General features: G+C 43.2%; 2 protein-coding genes across 3 annotated transcripts; both read left to right on the top strand.

Moving 5' to 3' along the window:
• The first annotated feature begins 242 nt into the window (after positions 1-242).
• LOC310875454 (uncharacterized protein) lies at positions 243-12,728 on the top strand. Of its 2 annotated transcripts, none has more exons than XM_083788690.1 (8): positions 243-446; positions 2,683-2,893; positions 4,330-4,450; positions 5,181-5,251; positions 5,641-6,138; positions 9,042-9,166; positions 9,422-9,693; positions 10,752-12,728. In XM_083788690.1, the coding sequence occupies exons 1-8, from the start codon at positions 357-359 to the stop codon at positions 11,086-11,088; spliced, it is 1,725 nt and encodes a 574-aa protein (XP_083644816.1). In that variant the 5' UTR covers positions 243-356; the 3' UTR covers positions 11,089-12,728. The 2 variants fall into 2 exon arrangements, with proteins under 2 accessions (XP_083644816.1, XP_083644815.1); XM_083788689.1 differs by having other exon boundaries at positions 10,749-12,728.
• On the top strand, positions 12,041-22,847 carry LOC310876100 (protein c-ets-2-A-like; the record flags this gene model as incomplete). Its single annotated transcript, XM_083789546.1, has 10 exons — positions 12,041-12,068; positions 16,367-16,432; positions 17,410-17,412; positions 17,541-17,654; positions 18,103-18,306; positions 18,625-18,702; positions 19,545-19,709; positions 20,213-20,449; positions 20,986-21,104; positions 22,638-22,847. 10 exons carry the CDS (start codon positions 12,041-12,043, stop codon positions 22,845-22,847), a joined length of 1,224 nt encoding a protein of 407 aa, XP_083645672.1.
• Between the last annotated feature and the right edge of the window lie 600 nt (positions 22,848-23,447).

The raw sequence follows: 23,447 nt of genomic DNA, 5'->3' as shown, positions 1-23,447 counted from the left end.
TGTGCTAGGCAGGGGGGTCCCTACCTAGCACATACCAGATTTTATTTTATATTCTGCTATGCTTGTAGATATGCTATTTTCAAATAGCTGATGAATATTATCTGAATCGGAATTTTAAATTTGCTCATTTTGTGGAGTGGCTTTACTTTTGGGCTTGGTGGCTTATTTCTGTCGCAAAATCCGGCAACACTGGCACACAGTGAGTACACACAGAAGGAACAACAATGGCGGATCATCATCATCATCATCACCAGAGCTGTACTAGTGCTGTGTTGTTGTAAAGCTTCAATGTGTGCATAAATTCATAAAGCCTCCATCCGAGCTCCAGTAGAACCAGACTGACACCGTTCAGCGGCATGAAGATGAGCAGCAAGCCGCCCTCCTCCCCCTCCGTGTCGGCCTGCTTTCAGGAGGAGCTGGTCAACACCATCCATGGAGCCTTCGAGGTTAGCCCTTATGACAGTCATGTCAAAATCGCAATTTCACATTGCGTTACGCACTGGCTTCATACCTCACATCTACATAAAGGTTAATATTTCCAATATAAAGTGCTCAGCCCTGAGGCACGGATGTAGCACAAGTCTTCGGGTGGGTATATGTACCAGTATCTTTCTTATTGTTCAATAAAAAGCATTTTTATTTGATCAGTGGCCATTTTCCCATGCATTTTACTGCTTTCAAATACGCGAACCTATCGTTTGGGAGGTGTATTGCACTCTGATTACATTATAAACCATGGGGAAATTGCCACCGATCGAATTAAAATGCTTTTTATTGAACAATAAGGGGAACTTATACCCGCCTGAGTAGATTTGTAACATCCGTGGCCCTGAGGTAAGCACTTTCTCTTTGAAACCTGAACGTTTAAAAAAGAGTTCCGCAATGACGCTCATGTGAACCTAGCCGCAATTTGCACCTTGATGGCACCAGATTGTTTTATAATGGGAATTGACTCCCTACTCATCCAAATTGCCTTTGTGATCTGCTTGTATTAAACGACGTTAAACTCACCAAAATTGCAGCTCTAGGCCAAGCTTGAATTATACTCTTTCAATCTGCCGAGTTTGTTTTTCATAAAAATCCACCGTAGACATGTTATGAGCTAATTTCTGTCAAGAAATTATGTGCAGGTGATTATTTTTCCCAGTGCTGGAGTTTGGAAGCACTCGTCGTATTTCACTGAATGGCCCTGTGTACCACCTGTTTCGAATTTGCACATAATGCAGGAGGCAGCAGTGCGACCTGTTAATAAAACGAGTGCTTACAAACTGCAACACTAAGAAAAATAATCACATGCTTACAATTTCTTGACAGAAAGTAGCTCATAACATGTCTACGGTGGATTTTTATGAAAAACAAACTCGGCAGATTGAAAGAGGATAAATCAAGCTTGGCCTAGAGCTGCAATGTTGGTGAGTTTAACGTCGTTTAATACAAGCAGATCGCAAACGCAATTAGGATGAGTAGGACTAGGGAGTCAATGGAGGCTATTGCAAATCTAGATTAATCCCATTATCAAAAAAATCTAGAGCTAATGTGAACCATGGCTACTTCCAGGTATGATATACTATCATAAATAATATCACTGGTGGAAAGAGAAGGGGGGGAGCATAAAGCAACATTAAATAAAAGCAAAACCTTAAACTAATAGCAAAAATACAGTGAATCAGTCAAAAACAGTGAGGACATGAATAACAGCACAATAAACAACACCAGCCATTGACAGACACCCATCCAAACAGAAAAGTCCTTTCTGATTGTATTAAATTACATTAAACTCAGTGACTCACTAACATTACTGCTGAAAGGCAAGCTTGAATTATCCTCTTTTTGATTGGTGCTCCGTTTGTACTCACCCATTAAATAATTCCAAAGACTTGGAGTAAGATATGGTCCTCTACTTTCATATCCATGTGAAAGTTCTTGCACAAAACGTGTATTTAGTCAAATCTCTCCACTTTTCCACCACATTCGCACAGACACCTTTCACTCTGGGGAGGGGTGAAAGGTGTTTTCACAACTGAATGACTGAAGCTATTCACAAAAAGTTTACCTAACTTTGCTACTACAGGGAAAACATGCACATGTACATATGTTACTATTATTTTTACACTTTGCTCTTTCTTGCACACTTTATTCTTGTTTGCTGTGCTTGCTGTGGTTTAGTTTTTTAATGTTATGCTATCGATGCTGCTGCATTGTCTGTAAGGAAGCCACACAAAAATAAGTTAAACTCTTATGTACCTGTAGTCCTGTACACAAGATGTAACAATAAATACAACCATGAACCTACTGAATCAGATGAGTGCACAAATTAAATGTAGAAACATGTTTATTTTTAGTTAAGATTGTACACTATATTTGATTTGGCTTTTGTTCTAGACTAGAGGTACTAGACACTTTTATATTGAACGCATTGATGAATTTTTTTCATTCATTTATTTATTTTGATGGTGAAAACCGATTAAATAATCTGTTATTTTGACACCGATCCGATACCGATATGGCCTTTTTGTGGCCGATTTGTCCGATTTCGATTATGCTACCGATTTACAGTATATGGTCCATCCCTAATGTATTAATGTAATGTAATGTATTCCCTGTAGGTGGTGGTAGAGATAACGGTACAGGAGGTCACCAAGCTGTTGGTCCAGAAGATGTAATGTAATGTATTCCCTCTAGGTGGCGGTGGAGATAACGGTACAGGAGGTCACCAAGCTGTTGGTCAAGAAGATGGGCGACCTGAGGGGGAAGGTCACCCACACCCAGCGGGAAAATGACACCCTGAAGCAGAGGCTGCAGGAGGCCGAGGAGCAGCTGGAGATCTTCCGAGCGTACATGGGAGGAGAGAGCAGTCCTTCTTCTGGAGGTCCTTTTGGAGATCCAGAACCTGGTGAGTCCTCCTCAGCGGATACTAGGCCAGTCAATCTAAGCTAAAAAAAAAGGCTGACCCAAAAGAAATGGCAAACGTTATCGTTCAAGGCTTTTTATGATCCCAAATGTACTGAACTCATCACATTTAGGCAAGTGGTTATAGCCGTTTTTAGCCCCAGGAGTGTTTTCCGTGCAAAACTAATGCTTGGAATGGATTCAGAATCATGAAAACCCCCTGGTTTGACATATTCTTTTGCCTTATAGGTTTTTAATGGTACTCCAAAAAAAACCATGTTGCTATGTCAGTCGTTCTCAAACATTTTCATGTCAAGGACCCCCAAAAATATATCTAATTGGCCACTGACCCCCATCTGAAAATATGTTGTACCAGGGACCGAGGACCCCCCCCCAGAAGCAAATATTTGAGTTAAAAACGTTCACTCTGAAAGAATATACTATTAAAAGATTTGCTCCACATTTTCACGATTTCTCAAAAATAGCAGATCTATAATGGGCACGCGCTCCCTCGCCCCGCTCATCCTACGCATCCAAATGTAGCAACTAGCGATGGTGAATGTAAAACCATGATGTAAACAAACAGCCTTGTGATAGGAAGTACGACAGAACGGTGGTTCTTGTACATGTGGTGCCTGGTCTATCTGGCAGTCTGTCCCCGCCGCCTAGCAACATCGGCCAACCTGGCATGCACATTACAGCGTGTTCAGTGATTGACTGCATCCCCTTGTAAAAGCTGAATAAAAAATGAGAGCGCAACGGGACTTTGCCATTTTCTCTGGAGCCTGTTTCTGTCTAAAAGGTGGCCCCAGAAGGTTAGTCGTCCTCATGAGGATACAGTCCAGTCGCCTGGCTTTACCTGCCGCTTCTTCCCCGGTATCAGTCTGGACTTCGTCCCATTCAGAGCCATAGAGTAAGATATTACGACATTGAGGCGGCAGAAAACAGCCCGGTCACGTGGTTCATGCAACTCGTTTGTCACTGTGAAGCCTATAGACTCGTAACTCTGTCTCACACTATGGCTCGTTTCTGTGGAAACCTTTAAACATGTGTCGAGGGCAGCCATTGTTGTTTTTAAAATACCGCAGCGTGTAAGTTATGTCCACATATACACGTGGACCAATTGGAGGCTGTTGTACGGCACAGCAGTTGAAACGCTGTCACTTATTGGGCAGTCATTTTCTGATTTCTCCAGCATACTTCTGCATCTTAATCCGCATACTCTCTGCCTATATGGGCCAAATTCCACTCCAGACGCATAGCGGGGAGGAGGCGTGAGTGAATCCTCTTATGTGTCTGGCCAAAGCCAGGCTAGAAGCCAGGCTGGATCTCTTGTCCACTAGTCCCTAGTGGATAAGAGATCCAGTATAAGTCATCAGTCATTACGACAGCATCAAGGCCCGCCAAAATACATTACTACTACTACTGTGGCCCCGGCAGTGCTGTCCAGCCGAACTCTCCAGAACCTGTCCGGATCCCAGGATGAGATGATCAGTGACCTGAAGACAGAACCCCAGGTTGACCTAGACGGCTCAGAGGACGGAGACAGCGGCACGTTCAGGTAGGGGTGGGCCATACGGTGTTGAATACAACGTCTCCACCATATGCCTTTTCAGAGATATCGTGACACAGTGAATGCACTGATGCAATGATTTTCAGTTCTATACCTTAATTCAGGGGTTCTCAAAGTTTTTTGGCTGGGAACCCGTTTTTGACCGGCCCCCCTCCTCACGACCAATACAAAGTGACCGCTACAATAACCTTAATAATAGAGAAAATACATACAATATATACAGTATATACTGAAACCAGATGCATGTATAATCATTAAGGAAAGTTTATGCATGCCCAATGTGTGCTATCATATGTAAACAATCAATTTTCATTTTCCAGCCATTCAGTTGCAATTTATTTTTCCTTTAAAAAATAAATCATCACCCCCCCCCCCCCCTTTTCTTTTAGTTTTTGTTACCTTGTAGGTGGCTGTACCGTGAAGTAACTTGAAAAATAACCATTAAAATAACTATGAATCGTGATAATATCGTGGATTGATTGATTTATTAACAGTTTGCAGAATTACAAACTGTAAACAGTGAGTGGACGACACCATAAAGCATTACACTTGTTTACAATAGGGCCCACCATTTTCAATTCATCAAAACATTTAGAGAAGTACGAATATACACAACTATATAGTCAAAAGGTATATAGTCAAAAGATTGTGATACTGCTTGAAAAAGAATGGTGACATACTGACATTCTATTTTTCCATATTTCGGCCCTCCGTACAGGGAGATCTGTGCAGATGGAAGGGTTTTGTCCCAGCAGTATCCTTCTGAGACCTCCACCCTTCCTGACCACGGTATGTTGGTGATTTATATCCAAAATATCCTTTTTTATAGTGTGTGTTTTTTTGCTCTGTGTCTAAACCCAATAAGACCTGAGGCCGATTCTACGAATGCCTTCTAAATCAGTGTTAAATTACGGGTCCATTTGTTTCCATTTTACGTTATTTTGATCAACATTTGCCTGTTGGTACCACCATCAATACAGAATGGAATTGTAGACAAAATCCTATCCAACGATATCAACATGGTGAGGTTAAACGTCATCAAATGGTGGTCCGTGGCTAAAATGCCCAATAAAATGGACCTTGACACCAAACCACTGACAAAGAGGATTGAAGTAGACCTGCATGTTTCCCCAGTACACTGACCCCTACCCGTTCTGTTGTCCCATCTCTCTCCACAGAACCCCAGCAAGAAATGTCTGGTGTTCGTAAGACGGAGAGTGCCAAGCGGTCGTGTCGAGACGCAGCCCTGCCACCTCGTCCCAGAGACAAAGAGGACAACGTGTCCAGTACCATCTGTCCCAGAGGCGCGGAGGACAACCGGTCCGGTACATTGCATCCCAGAGACACACAGGACAGGTCCTGTAGCGTCCAGCTGGTTAGAATCAAGGTGGAGAACGCGTCGAAGGAAGGCATGGCCGCAGACTGCTGCTTTGACTCCATGGCGGTGGAGGACTTCGGCCCCGATGGTCTGTCTTCTCTCGTGCAGTCCAAGATGGAGGACTTTGGCCCGGACGGCCTGTCTCTCGACCAGTCCAAGATGGAGGACTTTGGCCCGGACAGTCTGTCTCTCGTCCAGTCCAAGATGCTGGAGGAGTGGAAGCCTTTGGAGATGTTGGACACTGACGTCCACAACCATCACCCGGAGCCTGTGGTTCCTGGACCCAGCCGTGCACTAAGTAAGAAGAGCTTTTTGAAATTATACGACCGCAGATGTTCCCTTATTATATCGACGGATAACCAGGATTGTTTTGCAGAGGTGTACAGTGGTTTTACGGCATGGTGTCTCGTGTAGCCAGACAACTATTCGATTTAAAAGTATTTTATAATTTAGGTGATAAGAAACTCACCTTTTTCAGTAGTTGAAAAAAACACTAATGTGTTGGGGTGTTTAACCCATTCAGGAAGGGAACCTACAAGCTCGTAGCGTGGCACTCACGCTACGAGCTTGTAGATCAGAAAAATCGTGAAAATGCTGCGCAAATCATTGAATATAAATTCTTTCAGAGCAAATGTTTTGAACTCAAATCTTTGCTTCTTGTGGGTCCCTGGAACAACCAGTGATGGGCAAGCTACTTGGAAAATGTAGTAAGCTACACTACCAGTTACTCTCTATTAAATATAGCTCAACTACAACAAAGCTATCCCCAGATAATTGTAGCAAGCTACACTATAAGCTACATGGCAAAAGTAGCTAGCTACATGGACACTACTTTTTTTTTTTAATATTTTTTATCAACTTAATGATCAAGTTTCCACCGAACAAATAGCCTATAGGCAGGCAAAAATGCTGAGTTTGATTTTTTATTAAAAAACAAACAGGAAACAAGCCCTCTGTCTGGCTTTTGGTGTCAACTTTTTCACATTTACTTGTATTAATGTACCTTGCGGTGTCAGGAGCCGGCTGATTCATGTGTTCAGTGTTGGGAAAGTTCTTTTTTTTATTAACTATAGTTCAGTTCACAGTTAATTTTTTTTTAAAGGAACTAATTCAGTTCATAATTCAACGTTTTGAACTAAAGTTCATGGTTCCAAAAAAGTAACGATTTTAGTTATTTTTTGTTATTTTATTTTAATTATTATTGCCACAGCCTAGCCATTTGCACACCAGCTGAGAGACATAATTTAGACTAGAGAATGCTAGTCTCTCAAGACAGACTGTTGCCTCGATAGGCACTGTTTTACCGAATATTTGAGGATGGGATACTCAGATTGAGAGAATGCTGACAGGCACTTAAATGAGATGTTAATGTCCTGTAGGTAGACTTAGAAATAAAACTAGTGTTGACTAATCAATACAAGTGGCTCTTATTTTGATGGGGCAGTTTCTGCACAAGAAGTCCGTTTGACTTGTAAACAAGCTACGATGAATGAGCTGTCAAAGTACTATAGTCACTAAACCACGTTAGCGATCAAATTTACAATATGAAAACTTTCACTTAGACAATAATGTAGGTTACACACGCTGGAATTAAACATGGAACCTGCAGGCAGCATTAGGTGAGTAATTAATTGTGTTGTGCTAGAGATAAAAGGACAGCTGCTGCGTGGGATCCTCTTGCTGCTTAACAACATAACTGTGTCAGACTCTTCTTATCTAAACCAACCAATCGTGTTTTCTTTTTCCAGGGATTTTTTCCCCCACAAAACTTTATTTAACAGTCAATTTGTAACGTATAGCTTTTGTTGAAAGCTACGTCACTACTTGGGTCTAAAAATAGCTACACTACAAAAAACGCTACTTGGTTCAAAAGGAGTGAAGCTACCATCAAGCTACTGATAAATGTAGTTAAGCTATGTAGCTTCGCTACTTGTAGCTAGCTACTGCCCAACACTGGGAACAACATATTTTCAGATTGGGGTTGAAGCCAAATTACATTAAGTTTGGGGTTCCTTCATGTTTCTGTATCAGCACCACTGATACAGAAACATAGGTCTTGAATTAGATTAGACATTTTTTGAATTAATGGATTAAACTAGGCCTTTCATGATTATAAATTTAAGTTGCAGATTAATTCATCACACAAATAATTGTGATTAATGATTTAATTGTGTTTTTTGCATTGAACATTGGAACGTTACAATTTCTATTTGTTTGCCTTTTAGACTTCCTAATCACAAATTGCACAGGGTTGATATGAAAAATAAAATAATAATTAAATATACAAGAAAATCACAATTTTTACAAAATAGCAGAAATACTTGATCTACACGCTGTGTTGTAAGCTTGTAAGTTATAAGCCTGTAAATCTGCTATTTCTTTCTGAAAACTGTTTATGGACATTCTTTTCAACGTGGAAACGATTGACGATTATGCAAAACAATTGCGATTATCTCAACTAATTGCGATGATGAGGCAATGATGCAATAATTGTGACAGGCCTAGTTTAAATAAAGGATATGATGTTGATTCGCGCTGCACGATTCTTGCTCAAATGTGAATCTCGATTTTCTTTCCCAAGAATTGAGCTCACGATTCTTCACACGATTCTCTTTTTTTTCCATGTCAATATTTATTGTCTTTATTCTGTAGTGGCTGAACATTACTACATGTACAAAATGTGACAGCCTTTAAACAGACTTAAAACTCTCTTAAAGTCTGTAGCAAAACAAAGAGTAACTATAAAATTAATTGGACAGCCAACTAGTGCTGCACCATTCTTGAAATGGGATCGCATAGGTGTCTGAATCTAGATCTCGATTTTATTTTATTTTATTGTGCAGCACTAATGTTCCATCCATCCATCTTCAACCGCTTATCCATAGTTGGGGCAACAGCTCCACCAGAGCTCTAGACTGCTCCACCAGAGACCTCTAGACTTCCCTCTTCAGAGCAACATTAGCAACGTCCTCCTGGGGGATCCCGAGGCGTTCCATGGCCAGTGTGGCGATGTAATCCCTCCACCTGATCCTTGGTCTGCCCCGGGGTCTCCTCCCCTGTGGGACGTGCATCGAGGACCTCCCTAGGGAGCTTAGGTGGTTCGAGCATCTGGTTAGGATGCCTCTCGAGCACCAATGTTGATGAAGTTATTCGTGTAAGGGCTCACCTCACTAACCATCCTGTTTTCCTCCCTCATTGCAGCTCATCCCCCAGACCTCCCTCAGCTCAGCGGGGGCAGCGCTCCAGACTTCTCCTCTCCAGGAGCCTTCTCCAACCTGCTCTCCCCAGGAGACATGGCCCCCACCCAGGCCTCCTCCTCCTCAGTGGTGGGAAAAGTGCTCCATACTTAACCCATAAAGCGCCATTTGCGTAACTTACGTTATTTGTTTTAGTCCGCCCGCCAAACCCGTAAATCGATCAAATGACATAAATTGATGTTTTATCCATGTTTTGATCCGCTCGAGTCGATTGGCGATTCACGTTAGCATTGAGGTGTCGAGTGTGACGCTGGAGCGGGCCATCTTAGATTGCGCGTGCATCTACATGCGTTCAATGTGCTGTTTTGTGCACCTCACCCCCAGGTGTACGGCGTCAACGTCGGGGCCGCCGGCGGACTCAACCATCCCCCCTCCGCGGGCGCCATAGCCCCTCCTCCTCCCAGCCTTCACCACGCCGTGTCCCCTCCCACCAGCCTCCACCACCACAACGCGTGCAAGCTGTGCGGTCAGACGTTCCACGCCCCCAGCGTGCTGCGCAGACACTACGGACAGTGTCAGCAACACGCCCTGCAGCAGCAACGCCAGCAGCAGCAGCTGCAGCACACCGCCAGGCAGCAGCAAGCCACGCCTGCAAGGTATCGGGAACAGTGTTGTATTTGACAAGCACATTTTGAGTTTTAGTTTTGGTCATAGTCTTTTGAATAGTTTTCGTTTAGTTTTGGTCACCTGAAATGTTTTAGCGTTAGTTCAGTTTAAAAAATCTACAGTTGATCTAGTCGAAATCTAGACCACTGGGTACTTGGTGCGTCTTGGAAAGTCTTGTGCGTCTTCTGTTGAATCTAGGGGGACGCGTTCTAACGTGCACGCACTTGCACCGTTCCATCCCTGCGCGTGCACGTCAAAAAAGTACTTGTACCACGGTGTGGTACTGCTTTCTACGAGCATGACACCTGATGATACGCGCACCTACAGTATGGTCAAATCATTCTACACGCCACGGGTTTCTGCTGTTTACTTTTACCCTTGTGGCGCTAGAGCGAGACGTTATACCTTTTATTTTTGAGTGGTGCTAGCCACTCAATTACGCAGCTATGTGTGTCCCTGTGTCTGTCCGTCCGAGCACGGAAATAGCCTTGTTTGACCACCAAGTGTCACTGCTGATCAGCCTAAAACACACACACACACACACACACACACGGCACCACTAGATTTGGCTTCTACTTAAAGGACCACTTCACCACTTTTCAACCTATCTTCATATAATATGTCCTCACTAATAATCATGATAAAATGGCACAATTTTTTTCTACTAAAGTGGTGAAGTGGAGTGGGAACGTCATAACGCATTTTCATTGATGTCAAACGAGATAAAAATATTCTGTTATATTCTGTATATTTTTTGAGTTGGCCTCTCCTTCTGCACCATACTCCTTGCTCTTCGCGCATCAGAAAGAATGCCTCATATCTCCTAATCTAAGGAGCTCTCCGTGGTTTTGACCAGATGGATATACTAAGCTCTTCATTTCTGACTTCCAACATGCCTCTCGTTCGAAATATGAACGCGAGGGATTATTCAGCGACTTTACTTACAGAGTAAAAGCGGCCATATCTGCGCAGCACCCCGAGCTGTTATTTTGAAAGAAATCCCGGCACTGATTGTGGTGTTAAAATGTCCTGATGGTTCCCCCAGCAGGCCCCAGGGTGGTAGCGCCCCCCGGAGGACCAAGCTGCAGCTGTACCCGCCGGGCTGCAGCCCGTTCCGCTGCACCGTGTGCAACCGGGACTTCAACCGCGCCGAGAACCTGAAGACGCACCTGCGCATCCACACGGGCGAGCGGCCCTACACCTGCTCCGTGTGCACCAAGCGCTTCCGCCACTCGGGGGCGCTCAAGAGGCACTTCCGCATCCACACGGGCGAGAAGCCGTACGCGTGCGCGCAGTGCGGCAAGACGTTCCGAAACTGCGGCGGCCTCAAGTTCCACCAGCGGTCTCACAGCAGGCAGCGGGAGTACGGCGGAAACCTTCACTGATTTCACTTTTTTACTTTAGAAAACAAAAACAAAAAAACTATTTTTGTCTTTTGTTTAATTCAGTGTTTCACAAACCTTTTAGCTCAATACCCAAAAGAGAGATTAGACATTTGCCCGGGACCCGAACTAGTGGAAATTGCTGATCTACAAGCTCACAACGCGCCGCTTCATGACTTCTTCAAACAGTTGTTTTCTAATTTATGGAAATTATTTGATTTTCCTTTGATTTCTTCATGAAATTACTGAAAAAAATCATTGCATTTGTTTTTAAGTCATGGAAGATTTTTATTTTTTGGGGAAATGTTTTTGGAATAGGTTTTGAAATATTAATAATTATAAACAAAAAGGGACCCACAAATATGTGTTCGCAACCCACAAATCGGTCCCCGACCCAGTGTTTGGGAAACAGTGGTTTAATCCAGTGGTTTTCAACCCTTTTCATTCATATCAAGGTCCCTTATTTATTCTGGATTTCAGCCATGGACCACCATTTGATGACATTTAGCCTCTCAGGCCGAAACTAAAACATATTTTGTTGTCGTTCGATTAGATTTTGTCCACAATTCCATGCTGTATTGATGTGGTACCATAATTTAGGAGAGATAACAGGCAAAGGATCAAGTTACTACATGTAGTCTCGCATAGCCAGACAACCTTTCCACAATCTCCGAATGATATAATAGTCTGGAACTACAACTCCTGAAATCAAATAATTAAATCAATAAATAACACAATCAAGAGCTACACTGCCTACATCATAAATACATGTGATCTCGTTACTAATATAGTTAAACATGATACTATTCTGCAACATTTTCTAAAAGCCATGCTTTGACCCTTATCTTAAAAAGTTAAAAAGGAGATTCTCTTCATATTCCGGGGTAGCGAGTTCCAGTTTACTGCTCCTCCAAATCTAAAGGAATGTTTTCCCATTTCAGTGGTGAATTTGGGCATGGCCAGGGTCTGCTATGCTGGCTCTGGTAAGATGGGAATGAACTTCACTGCGCTTCTGAAAAAGTTTTTACAAAGGTACTCGGGGGCGCTGTTGATATATACGTTATGCACTATGTTCAGTTGAAGTTGAACTGACCTGACTGCTAAATGGGGCCAACCCAACTGCTGAAAGTGACCAACATGGTCCCTTGCAGACAGCCCCAAAACGAGCCTGACCAGCTTGTTTTGAGAGACCTGTAATTTATTAATTCCCATTTCTGCTCATTCAGCAGCAAACTATATATGCTTAGATTATTTTGCTTAGATTGTTTTGATATATTCTATCTATAAATGTGCCACGTCTATGTATGTCTGTAATTTGTAATCCATGTAACTCGAGATCCGTTCGCCCCACCGACTTCAAATTCACACACGTTCCACACACCCTCATGGAGTGCAGAAACATCAAATTGGTTATGTCATCCACATATGTATACATATTGTGTATTTCTGGTGGCCCCCTCGGGCATGGTCAGTTCTCCGCAGCTTTCTTATTTAGAAGTGCTGAAGGCACGCTGCGTCGCTGCCCAAGTGACGTCACTCATGCGACTCCTCCATGTCTCTCGCTGTCACTCAAGTGACTACTGGCCAATCACAGCGCGTCTTTTCCAGGACTTATGTTACGCACGCTTCCGCTCATTGAAGGCAAATGCTTTGCAAGGTATCTCGTGAAAATTGTGCCTTCAATTATTCAAGATAAGGGGTGTCTACGTTTATGTGTCTATGAGCTTGGACTCCTCATGCATAGAAGGAAGCATGAGGTCAGTCTGCTGCCCCACCAGGTGTAGCGCCCAGATTAGATAATTGACACTGGGTGAAAAAATGGGTTGCAAAATTGTGGGATACATTTTTTTTCTTTCTTTTAATTAAAATAAGATTGTTATCAGGTTTTTCGGGTATCATGTTTTGAACTCCATCTCTAGTCTGTGCACACACACATAGAGTTGGGGGTCCTTTAACAATTCCAGTTCCTTAACTTAACGGTCCTATTCCCACAATATGAGACTAGCGGTAGTTTAGTGAAATAATCAATTAATAATGTATCCCTACTTTGGGCATGTCATCATAGTTGAAGATTGCCAATACATTTCATAACATTACGTTGCTTTTGAAAATGGCTACCAGCTCACAAAATGTTATGAGCTGGTAGATCTGCTGTTTAATAGATGTGTTGGTTATAAAAACTCTAAAAGCTAATTGATTAACATGCTTATCTAAGAACCTCACAATTGGTACGTATCACGATACAGAGGCGCTATAGATTCTGAATCAACACTTATCACGATACATATCGTATCGCGATAAGCGTTGATTTAGAATACTGACTGTTCTGCCCTCAGTTTGAGTTCATGCTTTTGGTTGATGTTGGAATTAAGTTTACATTGCTTGTTTGTAGTAGACTGATTTAAAAAATAATAATTGTATACTAAGAATGGCAGACTCAAAGACTCAGAAATGTTAGCAGTATGTTAGCAGTGCATTAACCCATTTAGGCCTGACGTCGAAATTAAAAAAATCTTCTATATCCTAACAGTTTTCTGAAATACCTCATGTTTCTATATCAGTGGTGCTCAATATTTCATGTCAAGGACCCCAAAAATGATATGTATTTGGCTGCCGAACCCCATCTGAAAATATGTTGTTGCCTCCCAGAAGCAAAGATTTGAGTTAAAAACATTCGCTCTGAAAGAATATATATTCAAAGATTTGTGCCACATTTTCACGACTTTTCAAAAATAGCAGACCTACAAGCTCGTAGCGCGCCACTCGGTGGCACGCTATGAGCTTGTAGATCTGCTATTTTTCAATAGCTAAATTATAACATAATGTTTAAAACACCAAAAGGGGTTCCCGCCCAAAATGGGAAGAAGAAGCTCCATAACGATGTAGACTAGACTCCAATAGAGAACAAGCAGAGAAGCACACAATGACCTTGGGTCTATAGGGCACCCATTGCAGATGTTTTGACAAATATTGTCAAAGTGTTACGTTTCCAAATCAATTTGAATCATTGATGACATTTAAACAAAAAGCATATATTGTCACTGTGTCGGGCAGAAACTGTTTTATTTTTATTTATTTTTTAAGCCGTGTCACAAACGGCATTTCCTGCCATATCGATATGGTAGCCTCTGTATCGATTAGGAATACGTTAAGATTGTTGCTGTATCGATTAATTGAACACACCCCTACTAGTTTTAATACTTACTCCCTGACAGTTCCCCGGTCGGTTATTTAAACGCATCCATTGAAGTCTGTTTTTCTTTTCTTTTTTTGTTTATTTGATTAATAGAGCGCCGAAGTCCTGACGTCGCTCGCTCATCCCCTGGTTCACGGAAGTAATTTCTCTATGGAGAATAACCTGGGCCCATCTTAAAATGGTGCAATTGTCCAAAAATAAACAAACTGTCTCAGCAGCCGTGACAATAGCGTTTTCTCTCAGTTGATTCTTCAAATCCATATGAGTGAAACGGCCGGGATTTGTTCAAACACAGTTCTTATATGAGGCGATCTAAAATCCCCCTATGGGGATTACAATTATGTGATTATTAAAGAAAGTTGTTTTGAATCTTTTGGTGTTTTTAACTGTTCATTTCGTGAAGCTTGGATGTGTGACAAGTGTCGAGAGCCAATCAATGTATTTTCTGTTTAAAGAAACCGGGAGACCTGCGCCTACGGTTTTCATCTTTAAGGATCTCAACAATAATAATTATAGTGCAGCGATATAATCGAAATCGGCCATAAAAATGCCATATCGGTATCGAATCATATGCAATCAATGAGTTCAATATACAGTAATAATGTAATGTATCGGTAGGCCTATCGGCCAATATGACACTAGAAATAACCAAAGTCTCGGTGTGGTTGTGTGGTGGTTGTGCCGACCACTGATGTATTGACTCGCACAACGTCACTAAAAGGTTTTCGTCAAACGTCTGTAGTGTGCAGTGCCCGGTGTCGAGTCGGTGAGATACACCGCTGTCCAGAACCGGCACAAAAGACCCCTGCCCGGGCTCTGGACATGGGCCCCTGCCCGGGCTCTCCATCTCCATGCTGGCTTGTTCTGACATATTTGCATATTTGGGCATGCCTGACAAAGAACTCCATATATGGGCATAAAAGAGACACAGACATAATAACTGGCTGGAGCATGCATTTCCAAACTTGACCACCTTGTAATGTTCAAGTTCTTCTGTTTACCTGGCTGGTGTTGGCTGAGACTTCATGTATGAAGACAAATTATTACAAGATGTATCAGCCAGATGACGTCTTATGTTGTTTCTGCGCTAAACAAACGTCTCCAAAAATAAGTTCATATAGACATGGCTGGCAAACAATTTTCATCATAACTGCCCTAACAAAACAGTCCATAGACTTGGCTAAAAAGGCTCCAAACAAACATTAAAAGTCCTTAGACTTGGGCTGCCACATGACGTAATCTCGGAAAGCCCCCCTCGAAAATCACTTTTGTAGGGGTGCCACACACGGCTTTGTGTTTGTCTGTATGAGAACTGAACGGAATGTGATGATTTGATTGGCTGATGTATGAGAATTATTTTTTAATAGCCAACGCTAAAATCTAAAATGTCACAGGTGCTTTCCTGGTCCTAATGCGTGAACACCATGCTCGATTACACCACTCCCTAAAATGCAGACATAATGCAGCCTACGAGTCCCATGCCCCGCCTCATACCCGCATGATTGGCACGTGTCAATCACAGCTAGAGCCCTGGCCCGGTCCCCTCCCACATATCCATCATATTAACCCATTTAGAACTGAGACCAGATTCTACAACACGTCTTCTAAATCTTTTTTCTGAAAGAACCTGTTTCTATGTCAGTGGTTCTCAAACCATTTCATGTTGGGCCCCAAAATGTATATGTAATTGGCCGCCAAACACAATCTGAAAATATGTTGTTCCAGGAACCCTCCAGAAGCAAAGATATGAGTTAAAAACATTCGCTCTGAAAGAATACATATTTTCACGAGTTAAAAAAAATACAAGCTCGTAGCATTCGGTGCCGCGTTACGAGCTTGTATAGGACTGTTTTCAACAGCTAAAGTTTAAAATAATAACGGTTAAAAATGGTTAAAAGCTAAGGCGACACAGATGCGTTCCCGTCCAAAATGTGTTAAAAGGGTCTTCCTCGCCCCGTGTGGGGGTCATTTCATCCACTCTGATCCCCTCTCCTCTACACACCCCGTCGGTCCGTCTGCCATGGAGTGGAACGCGTACGGTAATTAACCTGCTTTTATTGTTTCCTGTTTATGTTTATATATCAGTGGTACTCAACCAGCGGTCCTTGAGGAAGTTGCAGGTGGTCCCCCGGCTAAATGACGGGAGAGCTGGTAACCAAATGGACCCTTAAATACAGTAGATCTTGTAACTCTTGAGAGTGTAAAATTAAATCAATCGGACGGGTCCATTTGGTTTCATGTGTTACACTCTCAAGAGTTAATTTATTGTTAATCATCTGCATTACTTAATTAACAAGAAGTCTACACAATTAGAGAATATCTTATTTTGATCAACGTTTGCCTGTTGTCTCTCCTATAGTACCGACATCAATACAGCATGGAATTGTAGACAAAATCTTATCCAACGACAACAAAATATTCTTTAGTTTAGAGTCTAAATGTCATCAAATGGTGGTCCGTGGCTCAAATGCTGAATAAATAATGGACCTTGATATGAAAAGAAAAAACCACATGTGTGTATACCATTACCAGGGGTCTTCAACAGTGGGACCGGGGTATTTTTAATTAACCACTTGAACCCTCGCACCCCCAAGTTCACAACTGCAGTTGCTGATCTACGTGAGCTTGTAGATCTGATATTGTAGACGGGGCTTAAAGAGCCACTTCACCCCTTTTGCAACCATACGAAACAGTTTCCTGGGGTTTTTATTTGGGTAATATGTGTTTTTTTTTTGTTTATTTCAGTATTTCAAAGTGTCCATGGGCTCACTTCCTTCCTGGACTACAATTCCCATAATGCTTTGGTGCACTGCTCCTCCTTGTGGATAGGGGGAGGGCTGTCTTACTGAGACAACATGTAGTCCAGGAAGTACCCCCATCTGAAAATATGTAGTTCCAGGGACCACTCCCCAGAAGCAAAGATTTGAGTTAAAAACCTTCGCTCTGAAAGAATATACCGTGTATTAATAGATTTGCACCCCATTTTCAAGATCTTTCAAAAATAGCAGATCTACAAGCTCGTAGCGCGGCACTAAATTCAAACATAGCAGTATGCAGTAATGGTCCACTTGATAATCATGTAATCATATTGTGAATTAGTAATGCATTAATGTGCTTTAATGTTGCAGCTGGTAAACGTGGGGTTGATTTGTTTTATTACTTTGTAATTACTGAATGTACTTACTATACACCACTTGTTTTCTAATGAATATGGAACAAATTAAACGGCTTTCACTCAATTGTTTGTGCTTGCGGTCAGACCCTCTGGACGTGCCCCCGCTGACCCCCACCAGTAAGGAGGTGTTGAGTCAGGCGGTCAGCGCTACGTTTGCAGGCTTCGCCCAGGAGAGAAGCACCCAGCACTTCCCTCAAGGTAACAAACTGACCCCAAACCCTAACGCCTAAACCCTAAACCCAGGAGAGAAGCAGCCAGCACTTCCCTCAAGGTTAACAAACTGACCCCAAACCCTAACGCCTAAACCCTAAACCCAGGAGAGAAGCAGCCAGCACTTGACACAAGGTACTGTCTCCTGACCGCTATAGCATATCTCATCTGTGCTGACAATTAACAGCCATGAAGAAGTGTTAATCCCTACCCTCCTTCCAAACTGCCCTAAAAGAACACCTATACAGGTGGTCCCAGTAAAAAAAGTATTTTGTTCTTATGTGTTTTAATGCAGACCCAAACCTGTGGTCAGAACTTTGCTCTTATGTGTTTTAATGCAGACCCAAACCCATGTGGTCAGAACTTTGCTCTCATGTGTTCTAATGCAGACCCTAAACTGTGGTCAGAACCTTTTTGCTTATGTGTTCTAATGCAGACCCCAACCTGTGGTCAGAATGGGAGGTGAACCACTGGCTGGACTGGTGCCAGGTGGAGTTCGGTCTGCGGAGCCTGGGGCCGGAGTTACGAAGCCTGCAGGGCAGCGAGCTGTGTGCCCTGGACCGACACGCCTTCCTGGGGCTCACCTCCGACTGCACGGCCGGAGAGATCCTCTGGGAGCACTTGGACACCATGAGGAGAGGTCAGTGCCTTACATGTATATCATACATGGGCGACTGGGGGCCACGTGCAGGTTAATATCAGAATATTGCTATATTATTTATTTCAGCTGTTGCAATTCCAAACGTGCAAACATGACCTGCTTTAACTGTGTGTGTGTGTGTGTGTGTGTGTGTGTGTGTGTGTGTGTGTGTGTGTGTGTGTGTGTGTGTGTGTGTGTGTGTGTGTGTGTGTGTGTGTGTGTGTGTGTGTGTGTGTGTGTGTGTGTGTGTGTGTGTGTGTGTGTGTGTGTGTGTGTGTGTGTGTGTGTGTGTGTGTGTGTGTGTGTGTGTGTGTCCAGAGTGTGAATATGATTCTAGCTCATCACTGACCCTGTGCTCGATGTCGTCCTACTGCCACCACACTCATGTAAACAAAGGTAACAAAGACCTGAGGTCGATTCTACAAATGTCTTCTAAATCTTCTAGACTGTTTTCTGAAAAACCTGATGTTTCAGTGGTTTTCAACCTATTTCATGTCAAGGAGCCCCAGAATTATGTGTATTTGACTGCCGACCCCCATCTGAAAATATTTTGTTCCAGGCACCCCCCAGAAGCAAAGATTCGAGTTAAAAACGTTCACTCTGAAAGATTATATATTCAAAGATCTGTGCCACATTTTCACGATTTTTCAAAAATAGCAGATCTAGAATAACATTTTAACATATGATACACACCACGATACATGGTTGACGATACGATACACACATGCTCGGGGGGTAGAGTGGCCGGTAGAGCAGAAATGCCATTAAATGGGGATCTGTAGCCTAATGCATTTCAACCTGGGGGTCCTTGAAATTAAACGGGTTGAGAATCACTCCTAGAACCGTTAAAATCATCTCTTATGGGGGTCTCTGGCATATCTCTTCAAATGGGGTCCACGGACTAATGTAAATTTGGGGGTTCTTTTTTTTTGTTTAGTTTTTTAAAGGGACAGACAGTAGGCTGACAGGAAACGGGAGAGAGATGGGGGAAGACATGCAGTAAATGCCGTGTCGGGCTCGGGAGTCGAACCCGCGGCACACTGCGACTGGATTACCAGTCGGGTGCCCAGACGGTTACGCCACCGCCTGGGCAATTTGGGTTCTTGACATGAAACTGTTTGAGAGCAACTGGCCTAAGGGATGTTATCTGGCAAATACATGGACAATATATTTTAAACACATAATGGACAAACATACTGTATGGCATTTCTCAGTTGTGTGTGTGTGTTGTCCTACAGACTACGAGGACCATCACGTGTGTCCAGACAGACAGAGCGTGGATTTCCAGTCAGACGGCGTCCAGCTGCACAGCCTCGAACCGGTGTCCGCCACGCTGTCTCATCACCCTGAACACTACCACCTGCTCCCTGTGACGTTACTGCACCACCTGGGGGCCGCCGGAGGTAGTACGCACTTAATCTCTGGTCCAGGGTTCCGAGTATAGCAGTAGGTGTGGTTTTTTGGACCTACTGAAAACCAATAGGTTAGCAGCGAGGAGACAGCTGGGCAAGCTGTCCTTCTCCCCCATAGAGATGCATGTTCAATGACGGGATTTCTCCATATAAATCCATCCATAATTTCAGTAGAAAGAGCATCAAAATGTCTTCTAAATCTAGTCAACCAGGCCTGTAGTGTAGACGCCTTGTCAGACGACGTCACGCTGATAGGCACCAGCATGCGCACGCAGGCCGGCAGCACAAGAACCCATTACCCCACCTCTCATAAGATGCAATGGAAAAGTTCTAACTGCACTCGTGTGTAAAAATGCCCCATCAAACTTTCAGATGCTGTTTTTCTCCCAGTGTGGAGGAAGAATGATTAGGATTTGTATTGTGATCTCTCGTCCTTGAAATATATAATCCATTGGTTTCTGTTTCTGGTTTGTGTGTGATGTTAAACCCTTCAGAGCCGGACCTAGAAGAGACCCTGCGCTATGACGACTCTGACATGGCTGACTCCATATCCTGGAGCGGGTCTCTGCAGGACGTGGAGCCGGGGCCGGTGGCCACTGGCACGCTGGAGGAGAGTCCGTTCCGCTTCCCTCCTCCTCAGCACCAGCACCGCAGCTTCAAAGAGTTCGTGGGCAACCAGACGGACATGAGCAGAGCCGTCATACCGGCTGCCATCCTGGCTGGATACACCGGTGAGACTTTTATATTTATATACTCACCTGCTACTATAGTGGCTGGATACACTGGTGAGACTTTTATATATATATATATATACTCACCTGCTACTATAGTGGCTGGATACACTGGTGAGACTTTTATATATACTCACCTGCTACTATTGTGGCTGGATACACTGGTGAGACTTTTATATTTATACTCACCTGCTACTATAGTGGCTGGATACACTGGTGAGACTTTTATATATATATATATATACTCACCTGCTACTATAGTGGCTGGATACACTGGTGAGAGTCTAGGCCTCATTTAGACTGTCAGATCTGATGTATTTCTCAAATCTGATCTTTTGGTCCGACCAGTCACACTGCACTTGCAAGTGACCAGATCGCATCTGCCACAGATCGTCTGTGTGTTCAGACTGGCAGCCAAATCCAGCCTGAATCAGATCTGTGCCTCAAAGATTGGAATCCGATTTGTTTAAATATGTTTTCTTTCTAAAAAGGAGTTTAACTTTTAACTCCAGGTGTGTTTCTCTCCTTTCAAACAGGAAGTGGTCCCATTCAACTGTGGCAGTTCCTATTGGAGCTCCTTACAGATCGCAGCTGTCAATCATGCATCAGCTGGACAGGCGACGGCTGGGAGTTCAAGCTGACCGACCCTGATGAGGTATGACCGTTTGTGCTGATTGATTGATTGATTGAATACCCTATTAACTCATTACCTGATGAGGTACGACCGTTTGTATTGATCGATTATGTACTTTATTTACTAGATTGTTAAAGGGTTTGACTCTAACTTTAACTTCTGACTCATTTTAACTCTTGAGAGCGCAACATTATATTTGGTTTCATTTTACGAGAGTCTAATAAGGGTCCACTTGGTTACCAGCTATCCATCATTTAGCTGGGGACCAACTGGAACACCCTCAAGGACCACTGGATGACTGAGTCAAGTTGAAGGTTTTCGCTGAAGAACTCAGCTGACAGTATGGGGGGAGGAGGAAATAAAAGTCCGGAATGAAATAATTCTTGAGGAAAAGTACAAAAGTATTGGTATCAAAATTTACTTAAAAGTACCAAAAGTAGTACATACTCATCATTTTACAAAATTTAAAATATGAAAATAGCAGATCTAAGTAGATTGGCTATTTTCAAATAGCCGAAATGTATATACTACTGAAGTGATTAATGTATGTTTTGTAATTATATTATAATCAAGTGCGTTTGATTAATCACCATGACGTCACGGACATTCCGTGCACAGACAGACAGACAGACAGACAGACAGACAGGCAGGCAAATGCTCCACTAAAGTAAAACAAATCGTGTGAAGTGAGGGCCGCTCTTATCATCGCCATCATGATGTAAAATAGACACTATGGCGTAAAATTGTCCGTTCATTGTCAATGGGAATTGGGGGTTTGGGAGTTTGTGTATCTGTTTGTGCACATACACCAAAAGCTGGACAAAAATCACACTCGTGTGAAGTGAGCGGCGCTCTTATTATACATCATCACATTCTGGCCAATCACACACGCACACACAAAGCTGGGCACAGGAGCCCGGTCCAGGCGCATGCCACATATAGGCTTTGGCCTGACAGTGCGTAGCGTGTTCGAGTCCCATTCATGACGACCTTTGCTGCATGTCTCTCCACTTCCAATCTGAGAATCCCATCAGCAAATATTCTGGAAAACAGCGACCCCTGTTTGTTCCTCGAAATAACAATCTGTCTTGAGACTATATTCTCCTTCTCTCTCTCCCTCTTTCCTGTCCATCTTCACTTGATACTATCAATAAAGGCAGAAAAGCAAAAATCTAATCATTAAAGGTTTCATGACATTTATTTTCATTTAGGTTTTATGACCTCAATTACACCCACACAACATGAACTTTGAACATTCAGTGGATTTTCTGTGGTCTGAAGCCTTTTGAGCTGCAATGAAAACAGGCAAAACAGTGAAAACAGTGACATCTGCTGGCAAATTCCTGTCATTCCTGTTTTGTGGACTCTTACCTCACAGTCCACAGGAAAATCAGAGCACCTGTTTGAGCCAGAAAATCTACTGAATGTTATGTTTTTGGGTGCAAATGAGCAAAAACAAATAAGAAAAACTTTTTTTAATGTCACAATCCCTTTAAAAATATATAATAAAATACAGAAAATTTACTCGGTTACATTCCACCCCATCGGCCACAGGTGGCGCTGTTGTGGGGCCGTCGCAAGAACAAGCCCAAGATGAACTACGAGAAGCTGTCGCGCGGCCTGCGCTACTACTACGACAAGAACATCATCCACAAGACGGCGGGCAAGCGCTACGTCTACCGCTTTGTCTGCAACCTGCAGGGCCTGCTGGGATACGAGCCGGGGGAGCTGCACGCCATGCTCAGCGTCGGCAAGGACGAATGAGTGACGTCGTCGCCGACCGCAGTGACATCATCGCAGACCGCAGTGACATCATCGAACGCCTTATTCGCACCAGTGTTGATTTTGACAGCAAATTTAGATTTTAGTTTTAGTCATAATGGGCTGTATTTTGTACCAGGTCTTAAGTACCAGGTCTTATTCCCTAACTTGAGTAAACTAAAGACCTGGAGGTGTGATCAATGCCATTTGGCTATTCTGAGTGGCCAAAGAGCATTGATCACGCCTCCAGGTCTTTAGTCAAGTTAGGGAATAAGACCTGGTACTTAAGACACGCAAAATACAGCCCATAGTCTCTTGAGTAGTTTTCATTTTGTTAGTTTTCACACGTCCTGTTAGTTCTGGCAGGAGAGAAAGGACCCAGTGGGTGGGTCCGCGGGGGGGTGCCCTGGGCACGACGGTTGCTGGGGTGTGGCCGGCACTAGACTGGAACTCACCTATACTCTTTATGGCATAGGCAGCTCCTGGCAGGATCCACTGGGAGAAACTACTGTGTGTGTGCGTGTGCGTGTACACGCTCTTCACTTAAAGTGAGAAGTGCTAGGCGTTGTGATCATGTGCGAGAATTAATGCTCATCACAGCAT

The sequence above is a fragment of the Protomyctophum parallelum genome (genome assembly GCF_964188405.1).
Source record: "Protomyctophum parallelum genome assembly, chromosome: 18".
In the NCBI taxonomy this organism is placed as follows: domain Eukaryota; kingdom Metazoa; phylum Chordata; class Actinopteri; order Myctophiformes; family Myctophidae; genus Protomyctophum; species Protomyctophum parallelum.
This window is presented reverse-complemented; position numbering and strand designations above follow the sequence as displayed.

What these genes read in the sequence shown, in the direction of transcription:
- LOC310875454 (XM_083788689.1), top strand. Translation starts at nt 357, where the DNA reads ATGAAGATGAGCAGCAAGCCGCCCTCCTCCCCCTCCGTGTCGGCCTGC. An exon ending in TTTTGGAGATCCAGAACCTG is followed by an intron (nt 2,894 to 4,329) that starts GTGAGTCCTCCT and finishes TGGCCCCGGCAG; the next exon opens with TGCTGTCCAGCCGAACTCTC. An exon ending in TGGACCCAGCCGTGCACTAA is followed by an intron (nt 6,139 to 9,041) that starts GTAAGAAGAGCT and finishes CCCTCATTGCAG; the next exon opens with CTCATCCCCCAGACCTCCCT.